At 54.1% G+C, this 23,925-nt stretch overlaps 1 protein-coding gene across 4 annotated transcripts in view; it reads right to left on the bottom strand.

Moving 5' to 3' along the window:
* Nucleotides 1–3,825: 3,825 nt before the first annotated feature.
* The window catches only part of KIF13B (kinesin family member 13B), a 190,946-nt gene continuing 170,846 nt past the window's right edge, over nucleotides 3,826–23,925 (bottom strand). Inside the window, exons 38-41 of one of the 4 annotated variants that reach the window (XM_057547830.1) lie at nucleotides 16,503–16,565; nucleotides 12,008–12,884; nucleotides 8,415–8,479; nucleotides 3,826–4,338 (exon numbers count right to left, since the gene is read on the bottom strand). In XM_057547830.1, the coding sequence (XP_057403813.1) occupies nucleotides 3,841–4,338; nucleotides 8,415–8,479; nucleotides 12,008–12,884; nucleotides 16,503–16,565 (1,503 nt within the window). In that variant the 3' untranslated portion in view covers nucleotides 3,826–3,840. Of the gene's footprint in view, nucleotides 4,339–4,617; nucleotides 8,480–12,007; nucleotides 12,885–16,502; nucleotides 16,566–17,476; nucleotides 17,963–23,925 lie in introns of those variants that run through there. The other 3 variants (XM_057547831.1, XM_057547832.1, XM_057547833.1) reach the window with 3 other exon arrangements.

Raw genomic sequence — 23,925 nt, 5'->3', positions numbered from 1 at the left:
GATCAGAAGTGCATCTTTGAAAATGAGTGTGAGATTATTTGTTTGCTTTTTTAAAGTACTTTAAGTCTGACCTAAACGCGGGGCCTTGATCACGTGGTGGGCGGACGAGGCGGGCTCTTGTGTGGCCGCACCGTTGACACCGTGGCACCCAGCAGCGCTCGGATGATTGGCTGGTGCGTTAGAAGGGTTTTGCAGAATGGGAACAATCCGTGCCCAGGCACTTTATTTTCATTATGAATCCAGCATTTTTGTTCGGACAGTGGAGTAACCCATACACTGGGCATTCCCATTTAGCACGTACGGCGTTTGCCAGAGGGACTGAGCTGGGTGGCGAAGGGGGGCGGTGGATGGAAGCGACGGCGGTGGCGGGGGGGGGGCGAGCACCGTCGTGGAGGTGGCCTGTGAGGCTGCCGTGGAGCTGCTGCCCCCGTGAGCCGAGCCCCGAGCAGACCCTCGGCGCTCCAGGCGCTGGGTCACAGGTTCCACGGCGCTTGTCAGCTCCCTGGGTTGTAGTTGAAAAGAGTGTGAGCGAGGTTGGCGCGAGGCTGAACTGGGGAGAGAGGAGAGGAGAGGTGGGTTTCTCTCCACTCACCTGGACCATGGGCGCCGGGCACTGGGGGATGGTTCCCGCCGCGGAACCCCATGCGGCTCTGTCTCCCTGGGCATCCGTCGTAGGGTGGGAAAGCGAGTTGACGGGGGTCATTTGATCAGATGCCAGGGATGCCTCGGGACTGCCGGGAAGTCTTTAGCATCCACCAAATACTGGAGTACCTGCGATGGGCTGAGTGGGGCCCCTGCGGGCAGGCGGGGGAGGGGGGAGGGGGGTTCGGGGCAGAGCGTCCCCCCTGCCTTCGCCGTCATGTCTTAGTCTTTGTGTTTCCCTTTGGTGTCTCCGGGTCTCTGTCCCCATCTTGTGCACCATGTGTCCCTGAGGGGAGTCACACCTGTGTCTGAGTCTGCTGTAAGGTGTTCAGTCTACCTCAAGGGGTCATCATGGTCAACTCTGTCCCATAGCAATCCTTCCGGCGTCGCCACATACACTGGAATGTATATCTGCCCCGGCCCCAGCCCGCCTTCCTGTCAGTAACCTCCTGACCCCATCTTTTCCTCCATCACCACAAACTCCTAGTGCAAATTGGATGCTGCTTTAAATGTGAAAACACTTGTTCAAAAGCTATAAAACCTGAATGAAAGCTAAAGCTGAATTTATAAGCCTTGTTGCATATGAGCCAAAAGTGCAAAAAGCTCTATATAATGAACTAACCTGCCACTCGTATAAATATAAATATATATAAATATATTAAAATCAGACTGTTCTACAAAATTGTGTATTTGTATTTTTGTGTATGTACAATTTTCTGCTAAGCAGAAGGAGGATGTAGTATAGGATGCTGTGAGAAGAGATTTGGTTTAATCCTATTTCTTTGTTACTTATTTTTGTTAACATCAGACGCCTGTCTTCGTCTTACGTGTAATGACACTGTTTGGAAAGCTGCAGTATCTCTCTTCCTTAGGGGCAGAGTCCATGAGAGAATGAAATGTGGGGTGGAGAGAGTTGTCCTGGCCACCGGACACGGGGCAGTGGCCCAGGCTGCCCGGGAGCCACTCGAGGCCCTAAGGCGGGACTGAGGGAGGGCGCAGGGAAGCAAAAATCCCGTTTCTAGACATCAGCTTCCAAACAGACTGTCAGATCTAACGCAGATGCCCCACCAGCCACTGGGAGGGGACGCGGGACCTCTCGGAAGTGAGGGACAGGGCCTCTCATCTCTGGGCCAGAAGGCTGCCCGGAAAGCAGCAGGGGCTACGCCTGGCGGTGCTGCCCTGCTCACCGGCCCTGGGCTCCCCGCCCCTCTTCCAAGTAGTCGCTGCCTTTTTCAGATCAGGTTACAAAACGCCTCCCCTCCGCCGAGCTGCTGGCACTTCATCCCCCAGGCCTCCAGCCCCAGTTACCTGGAGGGTCTCAGAACCCACCTTCCCGGTGCTAACACCCAAGAGGGGGTGGCGTGGCTGCCAGCAATGGCGAGAAACCGCCCATCGGACAGGCCGGGCAGGAGGACAAGCTCCGCATGCCCAGGACAGCCGGCCCTCCCACCACAAAGGCGTCCAGAGGCCCCGGCCTGGGCCTGCCCCTGCTGCCCACCCACCTCTCAGCCCCAAGACAGTCCCTCGTGACGTGAACCTTCTCTAGGGAGAGCGATACTGCACCTTCACCTGTGGGACTCATATTTATAACAGTGTGTAATGACTGTAGCAAACAGCCCTTGTTTCTAGATGTAAATGGTCAAAGAAACAAGTGCTCTATCGTATTGATTAAAATAGTTCCAATGAGTCCTGTATCATTGTATCTCCTATTCTGGATTAGTGCCTTTTGGACAGTAGACTGTTCTGTAATTAAAATGTAGTATACTGCTTTTTTGTACAGTTTTGTTTTAATAAAACTTTTTTTTAATTTGTGTTTATTTTAGTATTGTACCTATTAGAGAATAAAATGTATAACTGAATGAAGACTGGTTGGATTTCTTTGAGTAAGAACAGTCATTTGGGAAGTGCCCTGCCACTTCTGTTCTGAACATCTGTCCCTTCGTGCTTTGAAAACGCACTGGTGCCCCAGAGACCCGAGGACACTTGAAAGGGTTTAAGGGGACAATCGAGCACTTCCTGGTTGAGGGAACGTCAGCCATGAGTCCAGCCCCTTCTCCTCCAGCCTGTGCTCCCTTCGTGTCTGCCCTGAATCCCCCAGGAGAAGCCATCTCTTCGCGTAGCTTCCCCGCCTGTGGTCCCCTCACTATAGGCACCATCCTCCCACATCCTAAAACCACTGGGATGCTGGAAGCTTCTCTTCCACAAGGACCACAGCCTTGGACTTTGCTGAGCCGTGAACTCCCACCTCTGGCCATGCCCCGAGCACCTCATTTTCCTAGAAGAGCCATCTTTCCTGGGGCTTCACCTTTAGCAGTAAAAAAAACAACATGAAAAAAAGCTGAAGCTTTGTAATTTGTGTTTTCTCTAAGGCGTCCAATGGTTGGGAGCCAATTCTTGAGCAGGACTGAAGGATCGGGTGCCCAAGCTCCCCTCTCACCCGACAGGCTCGGATAGGTTTAACGACCCCTTCTCAGGGAGACGCAGTCCGTTTTCTCATTATGCATAACTAGAAAAGACTCTGCAAAACTTTAAGCTGCCCTCAAACCCTAAGTTGCCAAAGTAGATGGGCGGGTTTTCAGGAGATGGGGAGGCCGAGGACCCCCCCCACCCTATGCCCCTCTACTGAGACCAAAACTGCTCCTTCTGGTTCTGTCCTTCAGGCCCCACCTGCCCCCAGAGCACCCCTCCCCCCGCCTCATCTCCGAGTCCTCCAAACACACTTGCCTGGAGGTAACCTCCTCAACCCCTGAAGCTCTGGGGCCCCTCTTGTGGGCGCCACGCTCTAGGTTCTGCGACCATGGGACTTGTCCAGTGACACCAGGCCTGGTGCAGGACGGCGCACACACGTTCCGAGGGACCCAGTAGCGAGAGAGTGAACGAACTAAACGTGACATAGCCACTAGCGCCCATTTTGGGGTCTGAGCAACCGTGAAAACCCCACAGCCTCATGCAAAGGAGATCTCATTGAGTTGCAAGACAGTAAGTAGCGGCTCAAAAAATAAGATTTACCCTAGGAGCTAAATCAATCTGAGACTCTTGCCTCAGAGCTGGATAGCTCCTGGCTGCCAAATTTCTGTCATTATTCGGCAGTGCTTATCTCTGAGAACAAGTCTCAGGCACTTAGGAATACAAACAAGTCCCGCCAAGACGTGCTCTGACTGGTGGCCACCTCTCATCAGCCCTCCCGTGGCTGCAGCCCTACGTTTGCAAGTACCTTTTATAGCAGGCGCAGGCGGAGTGATTCACCGATGCAGGGCCACCAGCGTCCTCGCGGGTGTGGGCTGGGCTCCTGGACCACGAGCAGGACCCTGCAGGCCATCTCGGGAGGCCTGCTTCTCTCCCTGGCGCCGGTTCGAGCCCACGCTGGGCTACAGCTGGGTGCCACGTCCTCAGGAGGTTGGCCTCAGGGGCAAGCAGGGCCCAACAAATGCCATCGGGCTTCACAGCCTGTGGGGACTGGACCCGCCGGTGTCCACAGCCATAATCCTCCTCCCCAAAACATCTCATTGCAGAACCTTCGAGGGTCCACTCACCTGCGCAGCAGTGGAAAGAAGTCCTCTGCTCCCCAGATGCGGCGTCTGACATGGGGCCCAGCATGCAGGTCAAGGTGCACAGTGGAGCTGAGGCGTGAGAGCTGGGACACCCCTGTTCCAGAGAAGCGGTCTCCCCGCTGGGTAGCCCAGAAGCTCCGATTACCTTGAATGTAAGGCCATCAAAAACTTTGTTGATCCTTGGCTCCTGAAAAAGATCTCAACCCACTGGCCGCGGAACCAAATCACAAAGAGCGCTGGGCTGTGGAGGCGTGCTCAGGGGACCCGCTGCTGCCCTGAACCTCTCTCTTCTAGTCTCAGCCCTGAAAAGCCCCACCCTGATCACTCAGAACCAGGTCACAGCTGCCTGTGGGACAGCCTGGAATGAGCCCAAACACCCCTGCCTCAGGGTCGGGGAGAGGAAGGCAACCAGACGACCCAGACGTAGGCAGGAGATCAAATGGTTTTATTTAGAGGCTGTTGCTCATGTGACGGAAAGGCATATATGGTACAAAATTACAGAGGTTTAGTTCATTATACAGTACAAATCATTAAGTCTTTACAATTCATTACAGAGTCTTTGGATTTTTCTTAACTCCCATTTCATGTGTAGCAAATCAATACAGTCTCCCAAACAAAATCACTCCTTTATGTGAACCCGTCATATTTACAGAACTCCACGCACAGAGATGCTCCAAGATTCTCCCAACACGATTAGTCAGCAGCACGCAGAAGGCATGAAGGATTCCTCCGAGAGAAGGGTGCACATGGGGACAATGGGGGCAGTGGAGTCAAGGGTCTCAGGCCGCACAACCCATCCCGGAGAGATGTCTGTCCATCTGAGGAGGGACAGACAGACAGGCGGGGCGGTGATCCTGGGAGCTGGCGGCGTGTGAGAGCAGGCAGGCCTCGGGCAAGTGTGGCTCATCGTAGCTGAGGAAATATGTACCCGTGGCCGCCTGGTCAGTTTCACAGACGGGGAACTTTAATCCAAGAGGAGGAAGTAACGGGGGCGGGGGGTGGTGAGGGTCTGAACACCTCCTAGGCCTTTCCGGCTCTGCAAGGGGCCCGCTCACAGCTCACCAAGCACAGGGGCCTGACCCGCTGGCCGGCCACCCCAGCCCCCCACCAGGTTCTCTCGCCCTCCTGCTCCCTCCGGCCAGGCCGGGCATGGGGGACAGCCACCCGCACTGCCCCCCCGCAGTCCTCTGGGGTCCGGGCCAGTGACCGTGTGTGTACAGAGCAGGAGGCAGAAGCCAGGAGGGCTCCCGCCCGGCCTTGACCTGTCCTCGCGCGGCTGGGAGCCACAGACGGACGGTCCCTCCCCAGCGCCACGCAGCCGCCGCTCCTGCTGTCTTACTAAATCCCGGAACCTGACCTGCTGGGAACCGCATCAGGGATCCTAATGCTGACATTTATTTAAAATTAGGTCTGTGTGTTAGTAAGGCGAGGACAGAAGACGCAGGGAAGGGGGAGTCCCTCCCTCCACCCTCCGCCCAATAACTCAGGGTGCGGGGACTGGCTTTAGGGACCGCAGCTCTTCCATTCACAAGCTAACACGAGTCTGCACCAGGGAGCAGGGCGGGCTTCCTTCACCACCTGGGAGCGGGACGGTCCCCCCGCCCCGAGCCGCCCAGGAAGCCGGCGGCAGCAAGAGAGAGGCCGAGAGCGTCCCGGGAGCCCCCGCTCCACCCACCAACACAGCGGCCCAAAGGGATGTGCGGGTCATGGAGCCAGAGGGCGGGGGTCGGGACTGCCAGCCCCGTACCCCTGCGAGGACCCAGCACGGCCCCCACGCCCTGCTCTGCTCTTCCAGGGGCCGCCTCACCGCCCTCCAGGGTCCCGGGCCAACCAGGGCCCAGAGCTGGGTCAGGAGAGCCAGGCCAGCAGCTGCCTTCTGCCAGCAGTGCTGACAGATGAGGATGCCCAGGGCGGCCCGCGTGTTGCTCTCTGGCCGCGGGAAGAGCTCACCAGGAACGCCGACGGGATGACGTGGCCTCTCTAACGCCACCAGCGCAGGCCCAAACCCGATTCATTCTGAGACAACCCCAGGCGAGCTGGGAGCTACAGACTCGAGAGCAGCGGCAGTGCTTTCCTCCCAGGAGAAAGCACCACCTCTGCACACAACGGGCTCTGGCCACTGCCCCCAGTCCCGGCAACACAAGGTCAAGGGCTCTAAGGAAACGCTGCTTCCCTGGGGGCAGAGATGCTGGGCAGGGCTGGTGGGACACTCTCAGGCAGGCGGAACTGGGGACGTTTGAAAAGCAGGCCCCGGGAGGAGGCGGAGGGGAGGCCGGGAGAAGGGGAAGGGCGCCTGAGGCCTCTCCAGACAACAGGGCTCCTCCTGGCCCCCCGCGAGCTCCGGCCAAAAACCTGCTCAGGGCAGTGACTCGGCTGTCATCTCTTCCACTTCAACTCAACTGACGACGAAAAGAGCCCAACCCTTCACATTCCCCGACTGACCGTCCCAAGCCCGTTCTGCGAGGTTGCGACGCCCGTCACAGGGCAGATGGGCCCCAGCAAGTACTTGGCTCCGTAAATGAGGGTCACAAACACCCAAACCACCTTCCATTTCTATGGCGTCTTCTCTCCAATGCGCCGGGTGCGGACTTTCTGCCCCCGGGCAGGTCACCTGAGGCTCTGGGAGCGAGAGCCGCCCTCCCAGGGAGCGGTGGTGCTGGCATCCACGGAGGAGAACCTCGCACTGAAAACAGGCCTGAAGGAGAGCTTCCGTGCGGGCAAGGAGCTTCCGCAGAAGAGCTGGCACAGAGTTGGGAGCGCTTAATTCAGGGACACGGCCGGCAGGTGTCCCTCGGAAAGCCAGCTGAGGACAGGAGGGAGTACAAGTGGTGGCCCGCCACAGACGTGGGGCACCAGGTCACTGGGCCACCACCCTGGTAATACCAGAGGCACCGGTGGAGAAAGGGCTCTGGACCAGGGCTGTCCTGGCGGGGCCAGGCGATGCTCTGGGATGATTCACGCCGCCCCCAGCACCATCCAGGCCGGCCTGGCCTGTGGCTCTGCGAGGCTCCCAGGGATAAACCCCGCCGGCAACGGGGTGGGCAGCTCTCCCTCTGCCTGCCGGGCTGCAGCCCCAGGCTGGGCGGGCATCAGGGCACAGAACCGCCACAAAGCTGAGCTGGTCTAAGGACCCTCCCAGAACCAAAACCGCACCAAGGCCACGATGCCTCTGACCGACTTTGTCACTGACCACAGAAGCACAACAAAATTCTCCAAGTTTTCACTGTCAGCTTAGAGTAAGGCCGCTTGTGTTTCTGCGATAAAGGACACAAGGAGGAGCAGCGTCCTCCGGGAAGCCCGCCCGAGGCAGGAGGCTGGCAGCTCCCGAGCGGCCACAGAGGCTGGCGACGCAAGGCAGGCCCTGGGCACTCACACCGGGAGGATGATTGTGGCTCGCGAACAATTTCGGATTTTGAAAAAATAAATATAATAAATATATTCCAAGAACTCTGTTAAGGGAATAAATGGCAAAGAGAAAAAACTTCCTGGGTATAAAGACCCTAAAACACCCACAAAGAAAGCTCTAAGAAACCCCGTGGAAAGGAAGAGGGAAAGGCGGGAGGGGGCAGGCCCAGGGCCCCAGGCACTTGACGTGGGGAGGGGTGCTGGGGGCTACGCGGGTGCGAGGCGCCTCCCCGGGAGGAAAAGGCACGAGTAACGATTATGCTTTAAATTAAGAGGTTAACGGGGTCACCAGCACAGAAAAAAGAGCCACAGCGGCCGCAGTCGGGGCGGCCCCAGGCCCAGGAAGACGGCGGAACCCCGCTCTCCACAATCCGGGACCACGCTGGGCTCCTAGAACCTTCCACCCACGGCCCGGCTGCGACGCCGCCTCACTCTCTGGGGAGAGGGAGAAACAGGGAGAGGTCACCAGCCCCACGACGGGCAGAAAGCATTCCCGGCCTGTCCCCACGGAGAGGGGCTGGAGGGCCCGCCCGGGGCTGTCCCCGCAAAGGCTCGGAGGGGCCCCGCGCCCTCTCTCCGTCGCCCAGGAAGGACGGCAGGCGGCCACCCCGTCGCTCAGCTGGCCCAGGACTTGCGGTTCTCCGGGTTCCCGGGGGCGCCCTCGGCCTTGGCCAGCGCCGCCGTCAGCGAGGCCAGGTTGGTGGCGGAGCCAGAGAGCGCGCCGCTCCTGCGGGGCTCGGGGGCACCTTGCGGCCGGAGCCCCGCGCTGCGCCGCCGCCCCGCGCACACCGCCCTGCGCACGCGGCCCGGCCTCACCAGCAGCCCGTAGCCGGGGTTGCACTTGAAGTACTGCTTCCCGCCGATGGAGCCGTCGTTCTTACCTGCGGGAAGGAAGGAAGGAAGGAAGACGTGGAGGTGTCTCCCCGGCCCCTGGGACCCCCGTGCGCCCAAGCCCGCGCAGCCGGTCCCCGTTGAAGGAGCGGGGCCGGGGCAGTGCCTCCCGAGCAGCAGCAGAGGTGGTCACTGCGGACAGATCCCGGTGGCCTCCGGCACGGCCAGGGCCTGTCACTTCTGACGCCCACGTGCCACCAAGGCAGAGTCCGCCCGCTCGCCCCGCCCTCGGCACCAACCGCTGTCAGTCTGGACAGTCAAGATACAAACCTAGGATGGATGTCGTGCGTGGAACGATTATTTTCCCTAAATCTATTAGATGGAAACTGGCAAATTACCAAACTGTAGCTAGTGAGATGTCACGCCTGGTGTGTCAAGATGGGAGAAGATGTCTCCTTGGTAAAAGCAAACAAAAAATGCTTTAAGGTGAAGGACAGCACTGGGGGGGGGAGAAGGTGGGAGCTGATCCCTAAGTGTCCACAGACCATGGTGATGGGTTGCTGGGGAACGTGATCTCTGCAGCAAAGCTGCAGTTGCTGGGGAACGTGATCTCTGCAGCAAAGCAATCATGAATTGTCCACACTCACTGCCTGCACCCCGCAGCCTGCCTCCTCCCTTCCTCCCTCTCAAACAGGCCCACCCTCCACCAGCTCCTCTCAAGGGCAGCAGGAGTCACTCGGTCCACCTCTCGACATATCTCACAGGTGACCTGTCGCTCTCCCCTCCTGCCTCCCCCTCGAAGGCAGGGGCCTGTGTGTGGCCCTTCCCTGTCCCTTGGAGGCTCGCCCGCCCAGCCTGCCCTCCGAGAGCCCTGATGCCTCTTAGCTGCGTGTCCAGCCCGAGGTGGCCCTCTGACTGCTCTTCTCTACCGGCCCTCCACCCCGCACGCCCAGTGCCCCCTCCTGCCGGAACTCTGCTTCCTCGGGAGCACGCGCTCTCCCTGCTCTCCTCACAGCACTCACTACTATCACATTTTGTTTGTTTACTCGGCAGTTCTCTTCCCTCTAAAACGTAAGTCCGGGGAAACCAGAACTTCGTTTTGCTCACCAAGGTGTCCTCGAAATCCAGGACAGGGACTGGAACACAGTAGGTGCTTAGTATTTATTTGCTGGATGAATTCGTCTGTTCGCTAATCCCCCTTTAATTCTTGAGGCTCAATTACAGATAGAAATGTCTTTCCCAATTCCCCTTTGCATTTCAGCAGAAATGGACTTTAAAAAATATTCCAGCCTGTGCTGCACTAGTCTTCTACCTCTTCCATTTTATGACATTCTTGGCCAAAACTATCCTTAAAGACAGTGATTTCACAGCTGAGCCTAGGGGCTGAGAGACAGTCACTGGGGCCTGGGGTTCACTGAGCCCCTCCCCCCGCCCTCACTCTGCTGGACCAAAAGGCACCTCCTCGACGCCCCCCCCGCTCCTCACTGGCGACACCCAGCAGGCCACACAAGCTCTGCTAAAGCCCATGCCCACAGCCTCCAAGCCTCAGCTCGGGGAGCGGCTGCCCCACCCTGGGACACGCTGCTGGGAGGGAGAAAGGCAATCAGGCCGGCCGAGCTCAGCGTGCTAGACACAGAGTGAACTCCCCACCGTATCTCCTTCAAGAGAAATGAGTGTGTCCACACAAAAACGTACACGCGAGTATTCCCCAGAGCCTTACTCACAACGGCCAAAAAGTGGAAGCTACCCAAACGCCCATCCACTGCCAAGTGGATGAACAACGTGTGGAAAATCCCTACAGTGGGACAGTATCGGCCGTAGAAAGGAATGAAGTGCTGACACAGACCACAACTGGCTAAGCCTGGGAAACTCGGGAAGTGAAATAAGCCAGTCACAAGAGGCCGGGTATTTATGGCTCCATTTATGTGGAAGTCCAGATTAGGACCTTTCATATCAATTTAGACAAAAAGTAGATTAATGGTCACCTGGGGCTTGGGGAGGGTAGTGTCTTGCTAACTGATATGTGGCTTCTTTTTGGGGTGATAAACCCATTCTAAAATTAGGTTGTACAACTCTGGAAATATACTAAGAACCACTGAATTGTACACTTTAAACAGGTGGATTTTTTGGTATGTAAATTGCATCACAATAAAGCTGTTTAAAAAAAAAAAGAATCTGCAGGCCATTTGCTACAACCTGGATGAACCTACAGGGAATTATGCTAAGTGAACCAAGTCAGACAGAGAAAGACAAATACTGTATGTTATCACTTACATGTGGAATCTAAAAAACAAAACAAATAAATGAATGTAACAAAACAGAAGCAGACTCACAAATATAGAGAACAAACTAATGGTTACCAGTCAGAGAGAGGGAAAGCAGGAGGACCAAGACAGAGGTAGAGGGTTAAGAGGTACAGACTACTATGTATAAAATAAATAGGCTACAAGGACATATTATACGGCACAGGGAATATAGCCAATGTTTTATAATAACTTTAAGTGGAGTGCAATCTATATAAATTTTGAATCACTATGTCGTGCACTGGAAGCTAATATTGTAAATCAACTATACCTCAATTTAAAAAAAAAAACTGGGGGACTTCCCTGGTGGTGCAGTGGTTAAGAATCCGCCTGCCAATGCAGGTGACACGGGTTCGAGCCCTGGTCTGGGAAGATCCCACATGCCGTGGAGCAACTGGGCCCGTGAGCCACAACTACTGAGCCTGAGCTCTAGAGCCCGCGAGAGCCTACTGAGCCTACTGAGCCCATGCACTGCAACTACTGAAGCCCGTGCGCCTAGAGCCTGTGCTCTGCAACAAGAGAAGCCACCGCAATGAGAAGCCCGCACACCACAACGAAAAGTAGCCCCCGCTCGCCGCAACTAGAGAAAGGCCGTGCGCAGTAACGAAGACCGGACATGTTCAAAAATAAATTTAAAAGAATAAATAAATAAATAATTGGCAGGACAAAGTATATATTTCCTTAAGCCCTGCCCTCAGTTTTTCTGAAATGATGATCTCTTGGCTTGGAGGTAGGCCATTCTATAAGGAGACTTGAGAGACTGGTGAGCCCACAAGGCTCTTCGATCATCTCGCCTTCTGTCCTCCCCCTGGGGGCCCAGGAGCCTTGGGGTGTCTTAGGAACACCTGAGGCATCTGAAGCTCCACATGGGCATTGGTTTTTGTAACCTGAGCAAGCACAGCAGACAGAGCTGCTGTGACAGTTAAAATGCAGACGCTTCTGTGACTTAAAAAAGAAAAATCAGGATTTAAATTCACTACCAAATCAACAGTAGCTTTCAATTAAGGTCTTTGGTTTCTGAGAAATTTCTGCAGATTAAAAAAAAAAGAGAGAGAGAATCTGACTCTGAAAACGCTTAGGAAACTCCTATCTAGAGAAAATTGCTCATTTTGGAAAGGGGCGACCCAGGGGCTCAGAGACGTGAACGATGTGCCCAAGGGCCGACAGCAGGCGCTGGGCGGTGCGGGGCAGGGCCGGCCCTTTTCTGCCAGACCACGGTGGGCACAGTGAGTCGCCCCGGGGACCCGGAACCTGTCCCAAAGCAGCAGCACTCACCTGTAGGTAAGTCTAGCTCCACTCCGACCCACGTGCCCTCCTGAAAGTCAGTGGGCCCCACGTATCTCACGACGCCCGTCTTGTTGGTGCCCACGGTCACATATTCTCCCTCTCTGAGCCACTCTGGGACCTCACTGGCTTCTTCAGAATCCGAGGAGACTTCCAACCTTACCGGGGCCTGTGCCCCAGCGCTGCCGTCGCCCGGGCCCCCTGAGGCCAGCGGGTCCTCCTCACTCCCCAAGGGGCCGCCGGGGTCCCCGCCGAGTATACGTGTGAATGACTTCAGCTCCGAGGTCCGCACCTTCTGGATCCTGAAGGGAGGGGCCGGAGCGGGCGGCTGGCACCGGGGGTCAGCAGGCGGCGGCGGCCTGGAGACGTCGGGCCCTGGGCCGGCGGCCGGCTTCGCCTGGGGCTGGGGGCTCTCCGGCTTCTGGGGGGCGGCGGCAGGGTCACTCCTGCCCCGCCGGTCAGGCGCGGGGGGGCCTGCCGCCTCGTCCCGCTTCACCGCTGCAGCCCCGACGGGGGCCGCGCCGTCTCCCGGTGCCATCCGCTCCGCCGGGCCGGGCGGGGCGCGGGACGTGACGGGCGCAGCCGGGGGCTCGGGCTCGGGGGTGGCCGGGCCGGGGCCGGGCGGGGGCGACGCCGCAGCATCCAGGCCGGGGCCGCAGGCGTCCGACAGGGTGACGCTGGAGACGCTGTGCGAGAAGTAGCCGCTGGACGCCTCGCTCAGGGGGCTGGGCGGCCCGTCCGCGCCCTCAGGGGCCGGGGAGGTGGGCGCGCGTCTCGCGGGCCCGTCGCAGGTCTTGGGCGAGGGGGCGGCCGGCGAGGCCACGGGCACGTCGGGGGCCCCGCGCAGCCCCGCGCTCTCCCGCTGAACCTGGAGCAGGGAGGGGAGAGTTCACGGTTAGGCGTCCGCTCCCCGAAGCCTGGAGACCAATGCTGTTGTCAGCGGGGACATGACAGCTCTGACGGCGGGACAAGCGCAGCCGTGCAGCGGGGCGGACCCGGTTCCCACCTCAGTGCCCCTGTTCTGCCGTGCGACCTCCGCGAACCAGACACGCAGGCCGACAAGGCTCCACGCTGGCGCTGCCCCGGCCGCGACTGAGGGCTCAGCTAGACGGCCATGGGTGCCCCTCCTCGCCTCTCCTTTCCGTAAACTGCAGATCGTAACGGCTGCCTGTGACGGCATGATTTCTAGTAAGAGTTCCATATTTGGTCCTAGTCTTGTTTTCTGGCACAGAACTCCCAAAACCCTTGGGGCTTCCTAAGTGGTAATAACAATAAGGGCTTCTCCATAATCATAACGAGGCCATTTCAGCCACATCTGAGTTTGTTAAGGGGGTGACTTTTGGAAAGCCCCCAAGGAAGGGGGCTGGTTGCCAGAGGCAACAACCATGTGACTAGAGGATTCGAACTTTCCATCCCACCCCTGACCTCTGGGGAGCGGCCGAAGGCTGAACTGATCACCAATGGCCAATGATTGAATCAACCATGCCTACACAATGAGGCCTCTGTAAAAACCCAAAAGGACAGGGTTTGGAGAGCTTCTGGGTTGGTGAACGCGTGGCGATCTGGGGAGGGTGCTGTGCCCAGAGAGAGCGTGGAAGCTCCCCACCCTTCCCCCACGCATCTCTCCCAGCTGGCTGTTCCTGTGTTACATCCTTTTATAATAAACAGATAATCTAGTAAGTAAAATGCTTCTCTGAGTTCTGTGAGTCACTCTAGCAAATCGATTCAACCTGAGGAAGGGGTCATGGGACCCTCTGATCTGGAGCACACTGGACTTGGCATCTGAAGTGGGGACAGTCTTGTGGGGCTGAGCCCTCAACCTGTGGCATCTGACACTGTCTCCAAGTAGATGGGGTCAGAAGCCGAGTTAACTTAGGACACACAGCTGGTGTCCAAGAATCGCTTGGTGGCGGGAACCACGCGTACGGGGCGGCCACCTCGGCGACGCGGTACAAGGCGGGCAGACCAGGCCCTCACACAGAGCCTGGCACACGGCAGACGCACACCTCCCAGCGCCTCCCACTTCCCTGCGCTCAGGCTCAGAACTCCTGCCCCCGTGTGAACGGATGCCCCTGCCCAACACCGACTCCACGGGGAGACTGACAGCATCGCTGGAGGCCAGAAGAGCACTTTCCTCCTGCAAAACTGAAATGATGGTCTCACTGGAGGATCTGGAAGTGCCAGGGCACAGGTCCACCAGCTCGGGCGGGAAGCAACAACCCTGGGGCCTGCGGGCGGGGAGGCAGGGGGAAGAGGAGGAACAGAGGCTGCCTGCAGGCTGTGCCCTTCCTCCGAGAGGCCGTCTTTCAAGCTGCTGCTCAAGGCTGGTCCCATGTCACAGATCAGGGAGTCTGGTCCCGGGGGACTCAGGCCAAGAAGCAGTCAGCCCGGCGAGCAGGGGCCGAGCGAGGCCAGAGCTACGCTGGCCTCTCTGCCTCACGTCACCGTGTCCGAGGGAGCCCGCAGAGATGCGCAGAGCCCCATCTCCTGGGGAAGACGACAGTCGCGGCTCCGCCGAGCTCTGCGGTTCTGGGCGTGCTCTAAGGTGTCTTGCCTTGATAACTTAAGCCATTGGGAGAAGGTGGCAGATTATCTTTGTATTCCCAGTGCACAATGACAGGGAACGGGAGACAGAGCGGGGAGTGGGTTGGGGGGCGAGAGGGGTGCTGCTCAGAAAAAGAAGTGTGTTTTCAATATTTATGGAAAGATTACTTGTATTACAAGAATAGCCATTTTCCATTTGAAATACAGGATTTATTTGAACTGGGAAACAGCTGAGATCTGTAAGTCTCTTACAGTTACTTGGCTTAACTCAGCAATTTGATAAATCGTGCATTTTCACGTGAATTGTCATTTATATTCCTGTCTCCAGAGGCCCTCCTTCCCCCACAAGGCACACTCTCAGGGTACAAAATTAACAGCACCTCTTGAGATTAACAACCCATTTTTGTGATGGATCTCTGGGCTGCAAAATTTACTAAATCCAACAAATCAATAACTGTCGCCAGCATAAATACTCTAAAAGATTAGGCAATCTTTCAATCATTTTTTTTTTTGCAACTTGTACATGTTTTATGTACTCTTTTCTATTTTAGTTTTAATATCACTGACTGGGCAGGGAAGAATACACAAACAAAATTACAGTAGTCTAGAATCTGAACAATAACTATGGCCCTTAAATAGCCTGTGTTCCCCACTCTCCCAGGGTTCAACCCACCACTGCCAGATCTGCTGTCTGCTAAGGGCAGCTAGGCCCATCCGGAGGAGGGGACAGCCCTGCAACAGTGCCTTAGAGCTCCTTGCTGTTACCCCATCAGCACTACTGAATCCTCTGATGTGGGCCAGAAAGTACTCGCTTTACAACATGGCCAGAGAGGCTAAAGGATTCACCCAAAGCCTCCGGTAAGTGAAAAGCCAGGGATCAGAGGTCACATCCACAGCGACAAGAAAAAGGTGACGGGAAGCGGCAGAAGGCGAGCCCAGATAACCCCCGTTCTTTCCCGCTGACCGAGCGCAGCTCAGATCCTTCTGCTTCGGCGCTGCGGCAGCCGCTCCCACTCGACTGGAGTTTCTATGCGAATGAGAGCCTCCCTGCCGTCTTTGGGTTACACTTTGCCACTGACATTCCTAAGGCTGCCAGAAAGCCTGGACGCGAGTGAGCCAGCAGGATGCTGAGCGAGCCAGCGGGATGTGCAGCAAAGCTGCGCAGAGCGTGCAAGGCAGCGCCCTTACGTAAGGGACTCCGTCTCATCCTGCCCCACCGGCCTTGGGACCCCAGTCCTGCCTCCGAGAAATAATAAACCCAACTCACAGGGGGCTGGGGGGGTGGGGGGGGGTGTCACAGCTCTATCTTCAGTTAAATTCGTGAACACCAAGGATGGCCTGCATTGAAAAGGGCTGCTCAGAAAGTAGTAAATTCTTGAACGTCTAAGTTTTCTTTCGAATTATTTGGCCTCTTTTCCTACTGTTTTAATAAAGTTTTCCTATGACGATACAGCATTTCCTACGAGGATGAACACACAGTGGGAGAAAATAGATTTGCTATTCATAAGATCAGAAGTGCTGTTCATCTGTGGGAGATCATAAGAGACTATTTTCTCCCCAGCTTAGCATCAGTCTTTTCACGCTGATATCATGAATCAGAATGAAATGTAAAACTGAGAATTAAGTCAACACTTGGAATAAGGAGATTGTTCTGTTTATAGAAATCGCCTCTACCTAGCAGTGGGCTATTAAAGCCATAGACTACATTAGCAGTCAAGCACCTAAAAGTTTAGCAATCATATGATTAACAAGTTGAAAATAGAAAAGTGTAGCAAGCAAAATACAGAGGGAGAAGACGGTGACCTGTATTACAGTTAATTACCAAAACGGGGATGCTAAACTAAAAAACCACGGGTGTGGCCTCAACAGTCACAGTATCGGGGCCGCCCGCCGTACGTGGGGCAGCCGCCAGCAGAGGCGCCGCCAGGCCCGACTAACTCACCTCCAGCGTCCTGGGCGTCCCGGCATCCGGGAGGGCTGACTGCACCATGATTCGAGGCACGGGCTGAGTAAACAAGGGAACAGGTGGACACAGGGATCAGGGGAAGCAGAACAGAATAACCAGAGAAGCTTTCAACTGAACAGACGGGAGAGCTGTCAGGATGACCCACCCGAAGCGAACGTTTACAACTTCCAGGAATTCTAACAAGTCACTGCCTAGCAGGCCTGCCCGGGGCTGGGGTCGGGACGCTGCAGAGGGAACGCGAGAAGCTGGGAGCTCAGCCAGCCGCTCATCCCCAGCTGGCAACACCACACACGTGCTGAAGACAGTAAGGTGTATGGTGTGCTCTCTCCGCTCTCGCGCGGCACACGTCAGCCAAGGGCTGCGTCTCTACACACAAGCGTTACAGGACTTCACTGGCCCGGGAAACTCCCGGTCGAGAGGATCACAGGCAGTGCCGTCACGGGAAGCAAGGGGGACGGAAGCCGGTGTGGCTGGAGCACGAGGCACAGCAGGACAGGGACGTGGGCAGAGGCTCTGGGGTCTGAACTGAAGCTCCTGGGCGACGGTAAGGACCCCTGCGACGCCTGGACAGAGAGGGCGGGACACGAAGAAGACCGACCTGCTGGTGGAGGGCAGGCTGGCTGGAGAAACAGTGCAAGAGTGAGGCGGGCAAATCACAGGCTCCAGCAACAGAGCAGGGGTGAGGTGACGAGAGCCTGAGTTAACGGGCACAAGTGACATCACAAGAACGGAGTAGGCTGCTTATGGACACGTGGTTCAAGGAACATTTACAAAAAGAGAGAGCTAAAAAAAAAAGACAAAAACTAGGGGGCTTCCCTGGCGGCGCAGTGGTTAAGAACCTGCCTGCCAAGGCAGGGGACATGGGTTTGAGCCCTGGGAAGATCCCACATGCCGCGGAGCAACTAAGCCCATGCGCCACAACTACTGAGCCTGCGCTCTAGAGCCCGCGAGCCACAACTACTGAGCACACAAGCCACAACTACTGAAGCCCACGCGCCTAGAGCCCGTGCTCCGCAACAAGAGAAGCCACCGCAATGAGAAGCCCGTGCACCGCAACAAAGAGTAGCCCCTGCTCGCCGCAACTATAGAAAGCCCACATGCAGCAATGAAGACCCAACGCAGCCAAAAATAAAGAAAAGCAAAAACAGAAACAAAAACAAGCCCTAGGATAAGGAAAACGGGCATCAAAGGAGAGAGCTGGTAACCGTGAAGGAGTTGGTAGCTGCTGAGTCCACTACAGCAGGTGGGGAAGGGCACAGAGTAGACGCAGTCATCTCGAAGAAGCCCGGGGTCCACCACATCCGCCTTTATTCTCTCAACCAACGTCTGGCCCCTTCCCAGGCCTGCCTGCTCCGACGCACGAGTCTGGACCTCGCCTCAGAGAGCTGGGCTCTAAGAGGGCTCCGTCCTGGCAAAACGAACACCTCCCCGCAGTCCTGTCTCACAGAAGAGAGTCAAAATTGGGTGTCGGAGTTTGTTTCCACGCAGTTACGCATGTCTCTTCTCTTGCTGGCTCACTGATCTACTATCTAATCTAAGTTGCCCAGAGATCCCTCCAGGTCCCTTCCTCTGGCCCTGAGCACTCCAGGTCCTCCCAGGTCCCTGGTGCACCTGGGGGCCCGGGGGCCTCTGCTGTCACGACTTCCCGGATAGTCTGCAGGCACAAAGGCTGACGACCGAAGTCTTGCTTCCTACTTGGCAGCCCAGACTCTTAATTGAAGGCAGAAAAGCCCGCCTGCAACAAGATGGCCCACTGAGGGGGGGGTGTCGACCTGCTGTGTTCACACACCAAACAATCACGTTTCAGCAAAGGTACACCACTACAACCAATTATGCCCTGGGACTGCCTTTGGGAGAAAACTGCTAGAAGGGATTAATTTTGTAGAGGTGAGGGACCAGCAACAGGATTGGAGCAAAGGCACAGAGGAGAGGCAATTAAATAGCAGATGGTAGGAGATCCAGCTAAACAGACGGGAGGACCCAGGGATAAAGGAAAAGAAGACGCACTCTACCCTGCAAACACTGGGGAGTTCCTCGGGGTTGAAGGCCAGGGAGAGTGAGGGTCAGAGGTGTGTTTAAGAGAGCCAGTGTGAGCAGGCAACAGAACAGAACGAGGGAGGACGCCCGCTGGCAGCAAAGCCACGGACCCCCGCCCCCGCCAGGCTCACCTCACTCCCTCCCACCCTACAGCACCTGCCCCCTGCTCCCCGCTCCCTTTCAGGGGTTCTCCATTTCAAGCACGTACCCTTCACCCTGTCTTACAGTCCTTCAGTGCATGGCCTACTACCTTTATTTTTATTTTCCCCATAGTGTCTGAAGTCCCCCACGAATGGAAAGGTGTTCAGAGCATAATTCTCAGTAAGGGCAGAAAAAAGTTTATTAAGCTGGAACTCCAAAATACTTACATTCTTCAGTTAGATCTTGTTCAAAACCGACAAGATTGGTGTGAAACATTCTCCCTTAAGGCATAAAAACGTAAAAATCCCACCAAGAATGGAACTATAGCCACCCAGGATGAAAGATTTTCTAAGATTCTTGTCCTCCTGAACGGAGCATGGAAAAATAATTGACACTTTTCTTTATGATTCAGAGTGATTTTTAAAAATCCAGTAAATGTTTGGAGAAGTATCTGCTGAAATGAATTAAAGGGCCAGCTTGACTGGGACGCGATGCTGGAATCCAGTGGACCCACGGGGCTTCCTGGTGGGGCGGGGCCCCTGGCCGAGACTCTGGCTCCAGGAAACTAAGCGGAAGCCTTCGAGTCTCGCCCTGACCATCACTCACCCTCAACAACCACCTCCTGATCAGGCAACAGATCTGCTCCGTAGAGATGCCTGCCCAACCCCCAGCATTCAGAGGACGTGAGAACCAGGGCACTGGATGATTAGACACACCTGAAATGGCTGAAAACCGGGTCAACAATAAGATCACATCAGGTCTGAGTGGGTCCTGAGTGCAACTTCACGTACTTTGACCACACCCACTTCGCTTCACACACTGGTAACTTCGGGGTGTCCCCTCCGAGGGGTGCTAGGTAGCAGTGGTTGTCAAATACCAACTCTGGACAAGAGACGACCACAGGTAGATACTTCTCCAGCAAGGGACATGCTCAAGAGGGTAGGGGCACAGACATACAAGACTGGCTGCGTACCGGTTTCTATGGAAGCTAGGTGCTGAGTACCTAGGGATTCACTGTAATATTCACCCTACTTCTGTGTATTTCAAATTTTCCCATAGTACTGCCCTACATGAAGAACTTAACTGGGGCTCTGCTTCAGTGTATAAACTTAGCTCAACAAGGACTCAGGTCTCAGGCGTACAAGGCATTGCAATAGCACTGTGGGAACACAAAGACCTGAAGAATACGGGCTCACTCTCAACAAGGCAGCAATCCAGTTTGGGGGAAGGACGGTATGCAAATAACAAAAACGTCAAGGAAAATGATAGTTATCAGAATGACAGTTTCAAAGCAGAGGAGATTCTGAGGAGGAAGGGTTCATCCTGGGACCAGGCCTAGAACACCTCCATGAGGGTGATTTCACTTTGAGACAGGGTTTCAAGACGGAATGGCTTTTCCCACAGCTGAGGGACACCTCGAACACGGAGAGCGGCGTGACAAAGGCAGGCTACCCTTTGTGTCTGGCAGTGTTCCCTCCTCTCACTTCCCTGCCCAGGAAAAGCTACTCAACCTTCCAGGAGGTCTTGGGAGAGAGAGAATGATCTAGACTGACCAGTGCTGGGCAGAGGCAATGGAGGTTAGGGTATGTGGAGGAGGCCTTGTATGTAAATTTATGGTGGATTTTCACAGGCAATGAAGAACCATCAAAGGTACTGAATGAAGCGGCCATAAGAACTAGGCTTACAGAAGATTATCCCTAAATAGGGTAGATAGAAAACTTGCAGAGATCAATTAAGCAGCTGCTTCAATGGTTCAGCGGAGAGCCAATAATATAAGAGCCTGCACTTGGATGGTAAGAGGAAAAGGAAAGAGAAATGAAAATTTAGAGATACGAAGGAGACTCCTGAACACCTGGAAACACCTGGGGGGAGAGCGAAAGATGCTGTCCAGGAAGAAGGGACGACACGGCGAGGGTGACGGTGGCCTCAGCAGAAACAGCGTGCACACGCACCTGTGCGTGTGCACGATCATGGGGGGACAGGGTGAGAGGGAGGGGGTACCAGCCTTCTGTATTTGGCCATGGCCTTTGGTGAATTTAGCAACCTTAGTAAGGGTACCAAAAATACCTACAAAGTGCACTGAAATCTTCAGTGTGTCATTTGTCCTTCACACGTAACAGCTCACATTTCCAAATGGTACTGCTTGCACTTTAATGCTCTTTTACATATCCCCCGTGCAGGCGGTTGCCTCCGATCTCAAGAGCTCAAAACACTGCAGATCATAAGTTCATTAATCCTTACGACACATCTGGTAACTATTAATAAAAATGACTGCAAAGTATTTTGCAGCTATAAATATTAAGAAGTCCCACGAGGCTCACGAATATAAGGATAATTATCTACATTTCACACTACAGAAACCAAGGCTCAGAGGCACTTACCTAACAGTTAAATGCATGCAGACTGCCCAGGGGGGTCAGTGACAGGGATGGAAAGGGACTGTGGCCTGGAGGCCAGCTGAACCTGCCATCGTGCTGTCCCGAGGGTGGCTCAAACCTAGCAGATGGGCAGGTGACAGGCAGAGGGTTGCTCCGAAGCATTTCGGGGAAAAGGTGATGGTCACACTTCTCATACCATACCTCGTCATTTACTAAACTCTGGCTTTCACATGCCACCTGAATGAAAACAGAGCAGACTGGCTCAGAATTTCATTAACTAGGCATAAAAGCTAATTTGGAGACCTCCTTGCCCCAGAATAAAGTCTTAAGTCCTTGGCATGACTTGAAAGAACCTCACCTCTCATGAGGCTGCACTTCCCTCGCTCGGCATGCTAACCCACTCTGCGCTGAACAGGCCATCCTCGCGCTGTCCCTTCCCCTAGGGTATCACATTCCACCTGGTGAAGACCTAGTCATCTTTAAGTCTCAGCTCAAGCAACATCTACTCTTCCTCAAACTGCAGGCAAAATGCCGCCTTCACTGTGTCACCCCCGACACGTACATTCAGCACCTACAACGTCGTCCTATTTATCTGTCAATGTGTCTTGACGGGAGCCCCTCTCGACTGCGAGCTCTCTGCAGGGTAGGGGTTATGTCTCATTCATCTCATCCATAAACAGGAACTTAATGTTTGTTGAATGAATAAACAGGTAAATAAGTGAATGAATGAATTACTTAAGTGACATGAAGGCTGAATTGTACAGTTAGATAGGATTTGGAAAAATCCTATCAAATTCCAAAATTTAGGCATAGGGGTAGGTAGAGGGCAGAAGAGATATCAGCTGAAGCAAAAAATCATCACTTTGTTCAAAAAAAATTAAACTTTCTGATGTATTTTTTTCTTGTTTGAAAATGAACCTTTCCTAATAATCACCCCTTACCCTGATTTTGATAAATTCTTACATGTCATTTTCTAATGGTTCCTAAGTGAATATGATCCTCTAAGTCTTTTTTTTTTTTTTTTTACAACTCTAACCAATCACTTTAATCCAAGCATAGGAAAATACAACAAGAGATGTAAGATTTATTTTTGCCATAAATACTCAATAGCTAACCTTTGATATTCGTGCTGCTAAAGTGAGAAAAATATAAGGAACACCACTGAGCTGGGGCAGTGCACATAAACAAGATACTTCCCCTCATCTTTGAATATGTTCTGGTACAGTAATAAACATTAGATAAAATCAGACACGTACAATTACTAAAGATCAAGAATCAGCAATAGCCTAATCAATATAAACAAATTTTTAAAGGTTATGTTAATCAGAGGCAGGGTGGTGAGGCTGGCAGTGTCAGGGAGAGCTGGCAGTGCCCCCCCGCGGGTGCAGGCACAGGCGCTCCAGCCACCGCGGAGGGGGTGCCCTCGGACCCAACCCGGCAGCAGCCTGGGCTCACGAGCAGCCTTAGGACCTGCACTCTGGCTTTCCAGAGGGATCCAGGTAAGACTGCACTGGCCACGATGAAGCCAGCACTTTTATCTACCTGGCAGTTAAGGTTCTTAGTTTAAATGAGTAACTCGGCATTCTAATTGATCCCTCAGTCCTTTGTGTATAGACCTGATCACCTCTGGGTGATCACATCTGGAAGGTGGTGATCCAGTCCACAGGAATCCTCTAAGCAATGCCACCCAGAGAGGACGGCGGGTGGCCACCAGCTGGTCCTCGCCAGAGACACTGTTACCCTACCTGGCACGTGCTCCTTCCAATCAGTGACATTAAAGTGTCAGTGTGTCAAGCATGGGATGGTGGGTTCACTTGTCTGACCAATATTACAATCCCTCATGAGGGATGTACATACATTTGAATAGATTCTTCCAGTTGTATTCTATTCCAATCCACCTTCCAAACTGCAGTCAGAGGGGCTTTCTGAGACACAGATTTGACCATGTCACTCTCCTGCTTTAAGTTGTCAGTGATTCCTCGTTGCCCAGAGATAATTTTTTTTTTAGAAAGAAATGGACAAAAAAAAACAAAGATGGATAGATCCTACCCAGTGTATTTCCACGGCATGACTAGTTCCTCCTTCAAATACTTTATAGAGTCATTCATTCTACAAATATAATCGCTTGCTATTTTTAATCAAACCCAGTGAAACCTCTTCAGAGCACAACTGTGCATTAAGTTCTGTTTCTTGAATATGTCTCAGTTCTGCTACTCCCTATGCTCTGACCTTAGTTAACCCACCTGCGCCTCATCTTCCTCTCTGTCCAACTCCGTGTCTACTATCACCCTTTAACTCCGCGTGTCCAACATGGCAGCCATCAGCCACACGGCTTCTGAGCACTTGAAATGCGGCTGGTGTGACTGAGGAAGTGGATTTATTTTACTTAATTTTAACTAATAATATGTAAATTTAAAAATTAAAGCACCTTTAAGTAAGTTTGGAATGGCTTGGGCATGTGGATCTATTTTTTCAACTTCATGAACTCTAAATGCAGATCAAGATTTCCAAGGAAAATTTAGTATCTAAATTGAGATGTGCTAGAAATGTAAAATACACACCTGATTTCAAGGACTGTACGGAAAAAAAGATGGGACTGTCTCAGTAAGTTTTTTTATACTGATTACAGGTTGAAAGGACGATATTATGAATATACTGGGTTATGTAAATTATTTTATTAAAATTAATTTGACCTGTTTCTTTTTACTTTTTAATTTTTTTTTTATTGGAGTATAATTGCTTTACAGTGTTGTGTTACTTTCTGCCGTACAACAAAGTGAATCAGCTATACGTATACATACATCCCCTCCCTCTTGGACCTCCCTCCCACCCTCCCCCAGCCC

This window comes from Balaenoptera acutorostrata, chromosome 6 (assembly GCF_949987535.1).
Source record: "Balaenoptera acutorostrata chromosome 6, mBalAcu1.1, whole genome shotgun sequence".
NCBI lineage: Eukaryota > Metazoa > Chordata > Mammalia > Artiodactyla > Balaenopteridae > Balaenoptera > Balaenoptera acutorostrata.
This window is presented reverse-complemented; position numbering and strand designations above follow the sequence as displayed.